Here is a 14,592-nt window from a genome sequence, read left to right on the forward strand (position 1 = left end):
CATGAGCCAAAATTGAATTGGATTCAATTTGAGCTCAATCAGGGTCTGACCTGATTAGATTGGGTTCAACCAAATTGCTTTGTTTTAATTTGGGTTTGACCAAATTTGATTAGGTGCAACCCAAGAGGATTAGGCTCAGATGATGTGGCAATTATTGGTGACATGGAATTGGATTTCATGAATTTTAAATAAACCAAAATTATTGCATGGCACATGGACCCATTGCTTGACACATGGCGACATTGTTTGTTATTTGAATTTAAATTCAAACATTAAGCAATGTGTTAAATGATTTTAATCACTCAAACCATCAGCCAAGGTGGCGTATGAGTTTTTGAATGGATTAAATTCGAATTTCAAGAGATGATTTCGAAATTATGAAGTGTTTTACCTTGCCGCATGGATTTCAAATTCCTTCCCTCTTGCACATGTGTTTAAAATTTGAATTTAAATCAGATTTGGTTGAGATCTGATTTGGGTTGTTCCTATTCCTTTGCATGTGCCAACTAAAAGAGGTTTTCTGAAAATAAATTTCGAATTTTGAATGAAAATTCGGAGGCCATTAAAAGGGGTCAAACATGGGCACCAAAAACACATCCATTGCAGCCTTCTTCCTCACCCGCCTCCTCTTCCTCTTCTTCTCCATTTTAGATAGGGTTTTCAGGGTGAATATCTAGAAGATTCAAGATCAGATCTGAGTCCTCTACTTCTCTTACAAACCTCATCTCCATCTGCTTCAAGACGATTGATCAAGAGTTGATTGAATCCCGACGGGCAGATTTCAGCTTTCAAGAAATTCTGCGCAAGCTAGCACTTCCGCAGGATTGGATCTCTTCAGGAACTTCGCGTGGACTTCTCGTAGAGGCCATTCGTGTGCGTGGCTGCGAAGTCGAGGATCAGATCCACAAGTTTCTTCCATCATAAAAGGTATTAATCCTACATTAATCTTTTATTATGGTGTCAAGATCTAGGTCTGATTCCCCGAGGTTTTACCCTCTTTTGGGGCTCCTCACGGAGATATCTCCAGAATCCATTCAATGGATATTCGGAGATTAATCGGAATAGAGTTCTTAAATTTCAGATCTGATAGTTAATCATGCATAAAAGTTTTAGCATAATTGTTTAAACGATTCCGGCATAATCCTATGTGTTCTTAAGGTGCTGATTTCTAGATTTGATCTTGTAAGCATGCATGAATTAAATTGTTTGATTCGATTTTTCCGCTGCGTTTTAAAACTTAAAAAGAACTACGTATGGCTTGATCCCCCTTATGAAGGGGTACGTAGGCAACCCGATCAGGTTCAGCCATGGTTTTTTTTTTAAAAAAAAAAAAAAATCAGCATGCTTAACACCGAAGAACCTAGGATTCACTTTCACGAGGTACCCCAAATCGGACAATGATGTTTTTCTTTACGAACTTCCGGACTTGCGCCTCCGTGATGGTGGCCAGTGGCTCTGCCTCCACCCACTTGGTGAAGTAGTCGATGGCGACAATCAAAAATTTCCGCTGGGCCGAAGCGATGGGGAATGGTCCGAGGATATCCATTCCCCACTGTGCAAAGGGCCAGGGGGCGGTGATTGGCGCCAAGGGAACAGAGGGGACTCTCTGGATGTTGGCGTGGCGCTGGCAGGCGTCGCATTTCCGTACGTGATCCTTTGAGTCTTCCAATAAGGTCGGCCAATAGTAGCCTTGCCTCATGATCTTATGTGCCAGGGACCTAGCCCCGACCAGTTGCCTCTTCGCGACGGCCACTCCTGATGCTTCCGCCGAGCCCCCTGCGTTCCTCACGGGCCGAGAGCAGCCCCCAGTGATGGTGTGGATCACTCCCGCAACGGGTCGATTCTGCTCCCTAGGCTCCTGAGGGGCCGGGTCGGCCGGGCGCGGGTCTGCCGGGGGACGTCGGTCGTTTACATATCGACCGAGACGCCCTCGGCGAATGAGAGCCTCGATCTCGTCCCGAAGCTGGAAGCAGTCTTCGGTATCGTGGCCGTGGTCTCGGTGGTACTCACAGTATGCCCGAGAAGGCCTCCTCCCAGGGATCTTCTTCATCTGCCTCGGGACCGGGAGGTCCTCCCGCCCCTTGACCTCCATGAGGATCTGGGCCCGGGGGGCCAGGAGTGGGGTGTACCGGTTGAAGCGTCGGTGCGGAGAACGAGGGCGTGTGGCGCCGTGGTTCCTTGCTGGTGACGGGCTTCTGCGCCGGCGTTGAGGCGTCGGGCTCCTCCTCTGGGGTGCCTCTTTTCGCCTTTTCTTTCCGGGCTTTAGAGGGGCCTCGGCGGCCTCCTTGTTCCGGTGGGAGGCTGCCTCCTCGGCGTCTGCATACTGGTTTGCCCGAGATAACAGCTCCGGAAAGCTCCGCGGCAGGCGTTTGTCCAGGGAGAAGGTGAGTCTGCCCTTCCGGAAGCCACGCTTCAGGGCTGAGAGAGCCACTTCCTGGCTCAGGTTCCGGACCTCCAGTGTAGCCTTGTTGAAGCGGGTGAGATAATCCCGCAGGCTTTCTCCCTCGTTTTGCCGGACATCAAAGAGGGAGTCGGAGACCAGTCGCCGCCTGCTACTGACGGCGAAATGGCTGATGAAGAAGCGGGTGAACTGGTCGAAGGACTGGATGGAGTTAGCCTCCAGGCCGGCGAACCATGCCCTTGCCGGGCCACGGAGGGTCGCCGGGAAGGCCTTGCAGAGGAGCGGATCCGATGCTCCATGGAGGAGCATAAGAGTCCTGAAACTCTCCACGTGGTCCCGCGGGTCCGCCGCCCCGTCGTAGGGTTCGATCGCCGGCATTTTGAACCCCGGCGGGTTCGGGGTCCGCAGGATCCTCGAGGCAAGCGCCGGCTGGGAGGAGATCTCCAAGTCAGCGAAGGGATCTTTGGAGTGGCCCTTCAGGACCTGGAGCTGTCTGTGGAGATCGTCCACCCGCCGGTCCAGGGAGCGCGACCGGTGGGTGGGGGACAAGGAGCGGCGCGAGGGGGACCGACTGGAGTGCGGGCCCCTCGAGGACTGGGGTGTCTGAGAACGCGCCCGGGTCCGCCTCTCGTACCCCGCACAGCTCCGATGAGAAGGTCCTGGCAGAATGGACCGCACTCGAGAATCCTCCTCGCGCCGGCGCTCCTCTCCATGGGAGAGGAAGGAGCGCGGGTTGTGAGGAAGAGGCGAGTGCTCGGGGGGCAGCGGCTCCTGAGCCCGTTGCGGCACCCGAGAGATCACACCCTGCAGATTCTGCACTGCCTCCGCGAGGGTGCGAACCTGCTGGGCTAGCTGGTCGAACTGAGCAGCTTCGACCGTCTGAATGGGAGAAGGGGCGGTGGAGTGCTGCTGAGAGTGCGTTGGGGACGCAGCAGCCTCCCGGCCGGAGGCGCGAGAGGCTCCGCGACCGGAAGCATTGGAAGCTCCACGACCACCTCGCCGTGCCATTACGATCGTTCTAAGATTCGGCCCTTCCTCTAGCGCCAACTGTTGCTGGTGGTCCAAACCGAGAACGATTGGCACTGCGGTGTGAACGGGGTTCCGTCTGAGTTGTCTTAGTTGGTGTTGGTTGCGCTCCACCTTCCGCCAAGAAACCTGCAAACAAGCCTTGCACCACCACCAGGGTGGTGATGGCCCTCCGACGGTCAAGTCAGAGGAGATTGGAGGAGGAGGAGAGGTGATAATCGCAAGTAAGAGAGTGCTCTGGGAGATATTGCTCACCCCCCCTTTCTCCCCCCAGCCGCATATATACCTGGCTGGGGGGTCTCTCAGGGGGGTTCGTTATCGTGGGGCACGATGGTGTGGCCACTGACATGGCCGTTACAGGGCGTCGTGGAGCAGCACCGGGTACGGCCACGTCAGGGCATAGTGGGGCTCCGCTTTGTACGGCTGATGCAGGAGATCGTGGAGCAGCATCGGATACAGCCGTTGCAGGGAGTAGTGGAGCAGGAGGCCGCGGCGTGCCTCTGGGGAATAGCCTGTCGTTATCAAGAGATCTCCGACTCGGGGTCGGAGCGCTGGATCAAGGGGCAGCCGACTCGGGGTCGGGCTGCGGAGCCGAGGATATCCGACTCGGGGTCGGATTGCTGGATCAAAGGGCAGCCGACTCGGGGTCGGGCTGCGGAGCCGAGGACGTCCGACTCGGGGTCGGAGCGCTGGATCAAAGGGCAGCCGACTCGGGGTCGGGCTGCGGAGCCGAGGATGTCCGACTCGGGGTCGGATTGCTGGATCAAAGGGCAGCCGACTCGGGGTCGGGCTGCGGAGCCGAGGACGTCCGACTCGGGGTCGGAGCGCTGGATCAAAGGGCAGCCGACTCGGGGTCGGGCTGCGGAGCCGAGGATGTCCGACTCGGGGTCGGATTGCTGGATCAAAGGGCAGCCGTAGTCTTCCTGGGCGCGCGTGCCGGTCACGTGGGGCATGGCGGCTTAGTTCCCCCGTAACAATTTCTATTATGCCCTTAATAAAAATTAAGTTTTTAATGTCTCTTTAATGCTTCTTTAATGCTGAAGGGACTTTTTGGGAAAAAGTAAAAATGGAGTAATTCCTGCCTCATGGGAAAGTAACTTTCCATGTTTCTAATGGAAAAAACTTTCTCATGAAATGTGAGAATCATATTCCCATGGGAATTTAACTTTTCCTTCTCTCTACTTTGAAAACTCCAACCAAACAAGAGGCATCTCATTACTTTCCCGTTGACCACACTTTCCCCCTTCTTTTCCCGCGAACCAAACGGGCCCTTATTGATGAAATCATGGGCATATAAAAGACCATACTGATATATCAAGCATAAAGGGACCACCATATGCCTGAACTCTTGGCCACTTGATATTAGAGAGCTTTGCTAATCGTCTTAAGATAAACTTTCTGAAGTAGCAAACAAAAAGAAAACGGCCACTAAAAGACCTAACTTGCAAACCTATAATTTAGATATCGCAAACAAAAGCAAATCCTTCTTGATGCTTGTCCCAAATTAACGCAGTTTGCTACCCAGGCGGCAGCGGAAGCAACGACCCGGACGTTATATTACTCGAAACCGTGCGCATTTAGAGGGCGAAATGACATGAGTTGGGCAATGATCCAAGACCGACATCCTAACCAAACACCACGCACCTCCATCAGTGCTCTCCCTTCCCTCATCTATATCGGCTTCCGTCCTTAGAATCTCGATCGGCGATGAGAAAGGAGCGGGCGGCAGCAATGGCGGTGGCGGCCGATAGGTGAAAGAGGCGCGGTTCCGCGGTAGGAGGAAGCGGCCGTGGGGGCGGTCCGCAGCGGAGATCAGGAATCCCTCGAAGAAGACCCGCGTCTGGCCTCGGCACCTTCGACTCCGCTGAGGATGGCGCCCGCGCCTACGGTGCCGCCGCCCTGCTCCCTCCGCGGCCCCGAGGCCAAGACCAACTTCTCCCTCGGCCACGGGTCCGCCATCCCCTCCTCCACCGTTGCTGCCGCCGTTGCCGGATTCCCCTTCCTCCACCACCCCCATAATTTAGCCTCGCCGCCCGATCTTCCGCCGCCGCAGCGGCCGACGTCCAGCAGCCTGAGGAGCACCGTGGAGTCCTTCAACAGGCGCCGGCTGTGGGCGCCGCCGCTCTCTCTCTCCGGTCCTCCTCCCGCCTCCGACATCCGGCCAACCCGCCGCCGCCCCACCATCGGAGTACTACCGGGGCCAAAGCCGCCCTGGCCGAGCTTGTGGGAAGGGATGAAGGAGGCGTAGTGCACTAGAGCTCGACCGGTTGCCACTGTGTTTCCCAGTATTACCCTTCAACAATGAACGGCTAGGATGATCAGTTGATTTCCGAAGCACCATAACAAACCCTCTTTTTCCGACCCCTGCCTTTCTGCGCCGATTCCCTTTGTATGCTTCCGCCTCTTCCTTCTCATCTCTATTCTCTCGCCCACCTATTTCACCAGATCGGTCCAAGAGCCCAGTTAAGCTCCAGCCTCGCCCGCCTTGATCGAGGACTAGGAAGAAAGAAGACGAAGACATCGACAGCTTTCATCTTTATTGGGAAGGGAAGTTTCTCCGATCAATCCAAGAAGGTACGCTTTATTGATCCAGAACCTCTCATACTGGGGTTTCGAACTGGATATTAGAGCACCAATGCCATGATCTTGTCTTTGGTACCAGGATCTGGGCATGGATTCGTTCGTCGATGTTCCTCTTCCCATGGATAAGCTTTCGTTGGGGGCTTTAGGCGAAGCCGGCGCCTCCGAAGCCGTAAACAAGTACGCCCCGAACAGATTGTTATTGCTTTGCAATCAAGAATGTCTTGATATTATTTTTATAAGTGCGTCAGGATTCCAGAAAAGGCCCCTTGTTTCTATCACATCTAAGGTTATTATCTTTTCAGGAATATGCGTACTCTTCTAAGTTCCTCGTTAGCAATGGGTTCATGTCTTCAATTCTCTCACCGATTCTTGTTATTTAAAAGAAAACATGTAAACCCCAATAATCAAATTGTGTAAATCAGGTCCTCCGTATCTGGAAAAAGAATTTCAAAACCCACTTGTTTGGGGGGGGTTAATGTCTTCCATGTGTCTAAATTATATAAAAATGGATCCTCGGTTAAAAAAATTGGTAATTGTTTTGCTTTAAGATCACGGGATTTGTTAGTCACTATCTGATGTGCTCCTAATTCAAAGTGACCTGCATAATATACACATAAGTGAGCTCCACCTGGAACATGGGTACATGTTAGACCGTGAGATTACTCATTGCCGTTTTGTCACTGTTGTTTGACATCCAGGACTACATATACTGGACTTGTTATAGTATTTACTACATATGTTATCATCAATAAAGAGGGTTTTTGGAGAATCTTTTTCACGCCATGTTAAACTCAAATATAGTCGTGGAAATTATACTGCTTTATTTTGTATATGTGTAAGTGTTGTTCATGTTTTGGAGTTTGCGCTACTTAGTTCTACTATATATATATATATATATATATATATATATATATATATATATATATATATATGTATGTATGTATATGTATGTATGTATATTTCTTTGCTACTTTCAGGAATCAGTGTTTTGTCGTTCTGGTATCAACAGGAAGCTTCAATCCTCCAACTTATATGCACTTACGCATGTTTGGTATGTTTCCATCCCATGCTATTGTGTCCATTTCTATAGTTATTGGAACTCTATTTCATTATGTTTGCGACTTCTTATAATTTTACACAGAATTATCTCATGGATCAAATGCACCTTGGGCATTTAAACATCCTTCACCATCATTAATAGTTTTAAGAACATGAGAATGGTACTGAGCTATAGTGTCATGGCTATACTTGACTAGTTATATAAAATGAAAGTAGAGAAGCTTCACATCTGAATTGCAGGACATAACTGATTTTGTTATTGTATGTTCATACTTGCGAGTTCCTCTCATACAAGATATCTGCTTGTGATGCAGATCAAACAATTGATGACCATTTTTCCAGTAGGTCTCTCTAGTTAAAAGCTGAAGAAATATCTTGGTGTACTAGCGGGTTTTATATTTGTATGTGAATCAACATATTTGGGTATGGATGAGAAACAGTGGAGATTCTGATTAGGTGCCTTCCTTTTGATTCTGGCCCAAGATTATACCATTTCCTTTTACTTTTATATGACATAACAGGTGTTTCCTGTTGGTTTATCATGACAAGTAATACAAAAGTATATAAACATGATAAATAATGTGGATTGTATGCTTTTTGTTACGATGTACAATCTTCAATATTAATTTTGATGGTAAGTTCATTGGCATATATACGATAAATGAAAGATAAGTATGTTTTGTTAAAATTTGCAAGTTCCAACTAACAAATAGTGAAATTTGATCATATACAAGAGCTAGCAAAAGATGCATTGAAGGCACAAGGCTATTCTGTTATAGGAGGCTACATGTCGCCTGCGAATGATGCATACAGGAAAAAGGTATGTAGCCTTTTGCAGTATCTCATTAGCACATATAGATGGTGAAAATAATTGATTGTTCGAATTCATGACAACACAAATTTCATTTTAAATCAAAAATAGTACTCAACATTTAATGAATTCTTCCTGAGTTTACTTATATATAGTTTCAACAGAGAATTACAAGAAGTGGACATACTTCAAGGTGAACTAGAAATTGATTGGGGACATCTTTCCCTATGTATGTATACGTATTTTCCCATATGCTTAATAACCAAGACTTGATTGCTCTAAGAATGACATGCTATTTTAGACAAAAAGCTATAATTGGTGAAAATAATTGATTGTTCGAATTCATAGCAACACAAATTTCATTTTAAATCAAAAATAATACTCAAGGTTTAATGAATCCTTCCCGAGTTTACTTATATATATTTTTGACAGAGAATTACGGGAAGTGGACATACTTCAAGGTGAACTAGAAATTGATTAGGGACATCTTTTCCCTATGTATATATATGTATTTTCTTATATGCTTAATACCCAAGACTTGATTGCTCTAAGAATGACATGCAATTTTTGACAAAAAGCTAGAGATTAGTAGCTGTTTATCCCTAGTAAGAAATAAGTTTCAACAATGTTGATTTAGCAAGATCCAAACTAGGTACAGCTGCTGTGTAGAAATAATGTGCTACCACATAATATTGAGAAAATCCTTTTATTCACTAGTCTTTTATTAACATATACAACTCTTTTGGCAGCTGTGTCAAATTGATTTGTATTTGTTTGTCTCGTGAAGGTTTTTTGGCTTGTGTGTACCACAGAATTCAGTGATTTATGCTTTAATATGTATATAGTGTTCATGTAGACAACTCTTATATTTAGGTTACATAAAGGAATTTTTTATTAAAGCTTAATATTGTTATACTTGTATCCTTTCATCACAAGTGCATCATCTCCATACGCTAATGCATAAACAAGCTTTTCTTCTAGAAAAAAATAGTTCTTTAATCCTTATATTATATTCAAGAGTAATAAAGTAATGGTTACCTATCAAATACTTACCATTTTAATAGTAGCCAAGTTGTTGTGGATGATTGTCACATATCTCAGTGTTTGTATGATTTTGGTGTTGTACAAGAGTAATCATAGCATGTCATCTTTTTCCTAGGACCTTTTGTCAGCCACCCATCGAGTCCAGTTGTGTGAGCTAGCTTGCAAAAGCTCTTCCTTCGTGATGGTAGATCCATGGGAGGTAATTCAAATTGAAATGGAGACTCCTGCATTTTGTTTATTTTATCTGATGTCTTCTGTTTTTCTTTTTTATTTGCCACACTTGGTGGTCTTATTATTTTAAACATTATCCATGTCTTATTTTCTGTTAGTAAATAAAATTCGTAACAATAGAGAATTTTGTGTGTCGCATAGACCAGACATGTCAAGCTTTCCCTATACTAGTTTTATTAAAAGTACACAATGAACCAGTAAATAAAGATGTATAAGTGAAGGTGTGACAATTCAATATGGAACATTCTTCAAAGATATCCTTCTTGACTAGTATGCTGGTTTGCAGTTATAGCCAAATTCTAGTTGCCGTCAGTTATAATAAATTCTTAATACAATTAGTGCTCCCCTTTATGTATGCTTGCTCTTGCCAAATCACTTTGAGCAATTTACTTTGAAATTTGAATGTTTGGAATTTTTGAAATTTCTATTTTGTGGACTTGAGACTACTTAACTCTTCAGGATTCATTTGTACGCAATGATGTTTTTGTATTATCTACATTATTGTGGGGTGGTCTGCATTTCGACTTCTGGTATCTAAGTTACATTACTAGCTAGAATGTAACCAGAGAGTTCATACTGGACCCTGTTTCACTCAAATTCAGAAACATTTTCTCATGGTCATGAGAGATGATTAATAACCCAATAAGGAAAACCAAATTCTCACCCAAATGCCAAAAGTTTAGTAATATCTCTGCTACGAGTAGACCTATAATTAGTGTCTTACACCTTGCTTTGATGGATCAACATAATCTCCATGTATGGGTAAAAGTTATTGTTGATTGATGATTATAAGCTTCATTTACTTTTTTTATGGCTAGCCTTGTGCATCATGTACATGATATGATGCTCTGCTGTATGCCTTCATGGTATTAGTAACTACTGAGTAGTGCCTGTAGATGTTCTTGGTAAGGATGCACTATTAAGTTCTATGACAGGGAATGACACAAATCACATTGGATCATGAGATAGTACCGAAATATATGAAGTGGTTTTTGATATGGAGATGATAGGCAGTATGTTTTCACGCGGACAATCTCAATGGACAGCATATATGCTGCATTAAGTATTTGATGGTTGAAAAGATGTACTTTTCTTCCTTAAAACTCCAACACCTAGCTGGATCCAGATCCTAGGACATAGAATTCCAGTAGTTAACATGAGTTGGAGTACCGAATATACTTTAAGTCATCCCCCATTTTGGATTATGAATCAAGTTGAAAATTATCGAAGAGCATTTTTCATCTTTGTTCCTTTAGCTAACTATGGAGCAAATCATTTCAAAAATTTTGATGTTGTTTGCTCATCCTTGGCAAGTTACATGGGTATGTGAAAATTATACAATAGATGCTCATTTATAGTAATGTTTTGGGAAGCCTTTATCCAACATGTGACTCAAATTCTTCCTTACTCTGTATCAATTACGTCTTTGAAGTTGGTAGAAGCAACCATTATACTTCATTATTGAACGATGTACTGAATATAACTTTGAGCAATTGAAAAGAGAAATATGTATATATGTATATATATATATATATATATATATATATATATATATATATATATATATATATATATATATGTACGTACATATGTATGTATATATGTATGGATGGATGGATGTACACATGCGCATATATGACAATATCGAGTGCTGCTTCTTGCTGCTAAAATTCTTTCTCTTCACCTGTTTGTTGGGAATAAATTCAAATCTTCACTCTGCAGTGATTTCCTAAGATTCTGTTTTTGTCCATTTGGTGCATCTTAGATAATCTTTATTCACTTGTATCTGCTTATCTTTATCTCTTTGAGGCATTTGATGATCGATTAATTTTATCGAGCTCTTACTGTAGGCAAAGCAAAACGGCTACCAGCGTACACTAACTGTTTTGTCTAGAATTAAGAGCTCCTTGTGCAAGACTGGATTGGCTAGTGAAGGTAAATAATGGAAACTCTTTCCTTGCACAGTTAGTTCTACATTTATGGCAATTTTTGGTTCTTTAGACTATCCATCTTGGCATTTACAGCTTGTTCAGGTTTTTATAGTTTAGGGTGTTTTCTGAATTTCATGTTCAGATTTCTGTTTTCAAATGAACCATAGTGCTGGATTTTAGAGTTTAGTGGTAAGTTAATCAAAGTTTGTCTTTTTCACTGCTGTACAACTTTGTAGTCGTCTATTTATCATCTGCAATTCCTGATTTGTAAAATCATGCTGGTAAGTCCAACTTAAAAGTTCAAAATCATATCTTATATGCATGTTTAGCGTTGTCATTATGCATTCATATAGTTTAATGGATATTTATGTTGAGACCATTTTTTCTGTACATGAATTATGTGTTATTATTTTTCACCATTGTTTCTCTTTTTGAAGAGAACTTTAGTAACTTTTTTTTTTTTTATGTAGATTCACTCAAAATAATGCTTTTATGCGGTTCTGATCTGCTTGAATCTTTCAGCATTCCTGGATTCTGGATGCTTGATCAGGTAGGGAATTACAGCAGATTATCTTCATTATTGTTCAATCGGGCTTATTCATGATGTGCTTAACCATGATCGCAGCATGAGAACATTTGGCTTCTATGAAGGATATGATTATGAAATACTGGTTATGATGTAGAGGAAGAACGGACAACCATTGGACTTGTTTAAAAGACAAGATAGAAAAAGTTATGTGCCACAAGGATGGTGTAACCACCATGGCTGGGAGTTCTAAATTTGAGAATGGAATTCCTGAATTATTAGGTGTCCCCATGAATGACTAGTGTGCATGGGTGTTGAATAGCCTGATATTCCAGAGCATCTGACAGATAAACCTCCCACTTGGACATTTCCACATGGTACAGCTTCATAGAAATCTAATACACTAATACGTCAAAATGCATGGTTTTTCAGAATGAGTTGACTATTGAATAACACTTCTTGTCAAAAATTACCTGCCATGTCGTATAGAGCTAGAAAAATGAAGAAAAATAGGTGGCACTTCGTTAGAAATTTCTTGATACTCTTAGCCATTTATGTTTAGCACTTAAAACAGCTGAGGTAAAGGTGTCGTTACTTGCTTAACGTGGACCCTTCCTAAGCAAACAACTTTCAATAGATAAATAAGTTTCAGTTCTACTTTTAAATTGGAAATTAGTAAATGAAGCAGGCTCTTGTGGTACCATGCTATCCATGCAGAGAATTACCTTTGAGACGCATCATGGAAGTGCAATTCTTGTTCTCCATTTCTCTAGTGTAAAACATAATGTACTTAAAGGAGTCAGTAAAGTTGAGGTTATAGACGTCCTGCATATAACATGAAAAGGAGAGTGTCGTATGCTCTAAAGACTGTGAGGCATTGTTATGTAAGGAATATTTGCAGTAGACTGAAATGTCAAATTTTGATTGTCTGCTCTCTTTGATAGACAGCAACAGAGCAATTCTAAAGTTGGCTTCAACTATTCCGGAACAAAATTTTGTCTCTTTAGTTTTTCTCTGTTGAAGTTGGAAAGCTTATTGAAGCATGGACAGCTAGAGAACTTAGTTTTTGCTACAAAGATATAAGTTTATTTACATGCATTTTTGTCAGTTTTTGAAAGGAAACTCCACCTAACCAATGTTCTTGCTAATGCTCGTTTGATCATAGTTTACAAAAAGAGAAAAATACTAATGATACTTAATATTACTTTCCAGGTCAGGACAATATGTAGAGATTTTGGTGTCGTCTGCATACGCAGAGAAGGAAAGGACATTGAGAAAATAATATCCAGCAATGAAATATTAAACGAAAATATGGTATCTAGCTATTCAAAATTTCCATACTGGCTGTGCTTATTATTTTACTTGGTTTACAGTTCTTGTAAATATAAAACATTAAAAAAATTATCTTCTTAATACTGTTTAATTTTTGCAGAGTAATATCATCTCAGTGGATGAGATAGTACCAAACCAGATCAGTGCAACAAGAGTGAGGTAATGATTTTGGTATATTCCCTCCCAAGTGGCGTGGACCTTTTGAGTTAAGGGGTCAATATGTTCATTCCATTTGGCCCCTAGTGTACATTTCACGTGACCTGATGACCCACGCTGCCCCCTTTAATGCTGGAGCCCATATGTAAGAGCTCATATGAGAGTCAGTTGTTTTTAGTCTTTGCCTATGTTGTCTTGATAACCAGTTAACCACCAGAATACCAAAACGCTTCAGGTTTTGATCAGCAAATGTTCTTGAAGATTTTATAAATCTTTGCCTTTCAACTCTTTTAGTTGCAAATGAAGGAGAAATGAAGGATTGTTAGATGAGGTATAGGGGGAATGTGAAAAGTGTTGGTGAGCTATCTAAAAAATTCAAATAATCAAGTTATCACCATGATATCACTGTAATATGGTAAACATATCCTTTTCATTCAATTATCATTACAAGATATCATGATGATAGTGCAGCAGCATTCCCAATAAATATGATGCAAATTTTATTTGGAAAATCTTTTCCATGAAACCCCAGAAGATGTCAAATGCATTTGAGATGAGGTAAGAAATCTCTGATGATGATAATCACATCACATGCTTATGTAAGCTGAGCCAATCAGACCACACTGTTGGCCTGATGACTATCTTGAACAAGAGAAAGCATGAAAACGAACAGCTTTTGTTCATAGTCTTGACATTTACCTGACACATTCAGAGGTTGGTGTGGAGTGATTGTAAGCTATAAGTTCCTGGCTACTTGACAGCCTTGCTTTGTCCTGTTTTCTCTAATCCATAACTTAAGACTAAGCCTTTTGTCATGCTTTATATTTCAGGGAATGCATAAGGAGGGGGTTGTCAATTAAATATCTGACTCCCGATGAAGTCATTGACTACATCAAGGATCAGAAACTCTACCTGAAATCAAACGATGATTGATGCTGTTAGATCGACATGATTCGAATGATGACCGGCTTCTCAAAATAATATTATTTATGGAGTTCATTATGCATTTTATGTGTGTAGTTGCTGTCAGATGAAGCATGATCCAAGCAACCTCAAAAGCCATTGCACTTTGCAATCTTTTATCCCATCCGTGAAGACAGCAATTTCATTCTATAGCATGGGCACTAAAAGGCAGGAGGGTCAATTAAGTGGGTTATCTATAGTGTCAAGATGTGGTGATTAAATGGTAAAATTTAATTTTAATACTGCAAACATTAAGTGGGGTTTATCCCCTTCCTTTCAGTCAAAAAAAAAGGTTAAATTTTATTAAAAAGGCAAACTGTGGAAAAAAGTAGTGTTTCCAGCATCTGGATACATTCTGTCGTTCCGTTCTACTGGTGGTATAGAATTTAGTGAGTTAATTTTCATTTGTAACTGTAGATATGAGCTTTGTGTTGCCATGAATGGATGACGGGGCAGCGACTAATAATTTGAGCCATTGGTTATCTACTATTTTTGAACTGCTGATTATTAAAAAAGTTGGATGTTCTAA

The 14,592-nt window shown here is 42.7% G+C and overlaps 1 protein-coding gene across 3 annotated transcripts; it reads left to right on the forward strand.

The window, feature by feature from the left end:
* Positions 1-4,890: 4,890 nt before the first annotated feature.
* Positions 4,891-14,467, forward strand: NMNAT (nicotinate/nicotinamide mononucleotide adenyltransferase). 3 transcript variants are annotated; one of them, XR_015974093.2, is made up of 11 exons: positions 4,929-6,001; positions 6,090-6,187; positions 6,988-7,061; positions 7,804-7,889; positions 9,040-9,123; positions 11,006-11,090; positions 11,557-11,636; positions 11,770-11,989; positions 12,825-12,926; positions 13,045-13,245; positions 13,931-14,373. XR_015974093.2 is itself a non-coding variant. In XM_008798157.6 (10 exons), the coding sequence occupies exons 1-10, from the start codon at positions 5,819-5,821 to the stop codon at positions 14,031-14,033; spliced, it is 954 nt and encodes a 317-aa protein (XP_008796379.2). In that variant the 5' UTR covers positions 4,891-5,818; the 3' UTR covers positions 14,034-14,467. The 3 variants fall into 3 exon arrangements, 1 of the variants encoding a protein (XP_008796379.2); XM_008798157.6 differs by lacking the exon at positions 11,770-11,989 and having other exon boundaries at positions 4,891-6,001; positions 13,045-13,103; positions 13,931-14,467; XR_604854.6 differs by lacking the exon at positions 11,770-11,989 and having other exon boundaries at positions 5,010-6,001; positions 13,931-14,467.
* Positions 14,468-14,592: the final 125 nt, after the last annotated feature.

Source organism: Phoenix dactylifera, chromosome 16 (assembly GCF_051530095.1).
Source record: "Phoenix dactylifera cultivar Ajwa chromosome 16, Ajwa_hap1_PhDact_Kaust_v1.1, whole genome shotgun sequence".
Classification (NCBI taxonomy): domain Eukaryota; kingdom Viridiplantae; phylum Streptophyta; class Magnoliopsida; order Arecales; family Arecaceae; genus Phoenix; species Phoenix dactylifera.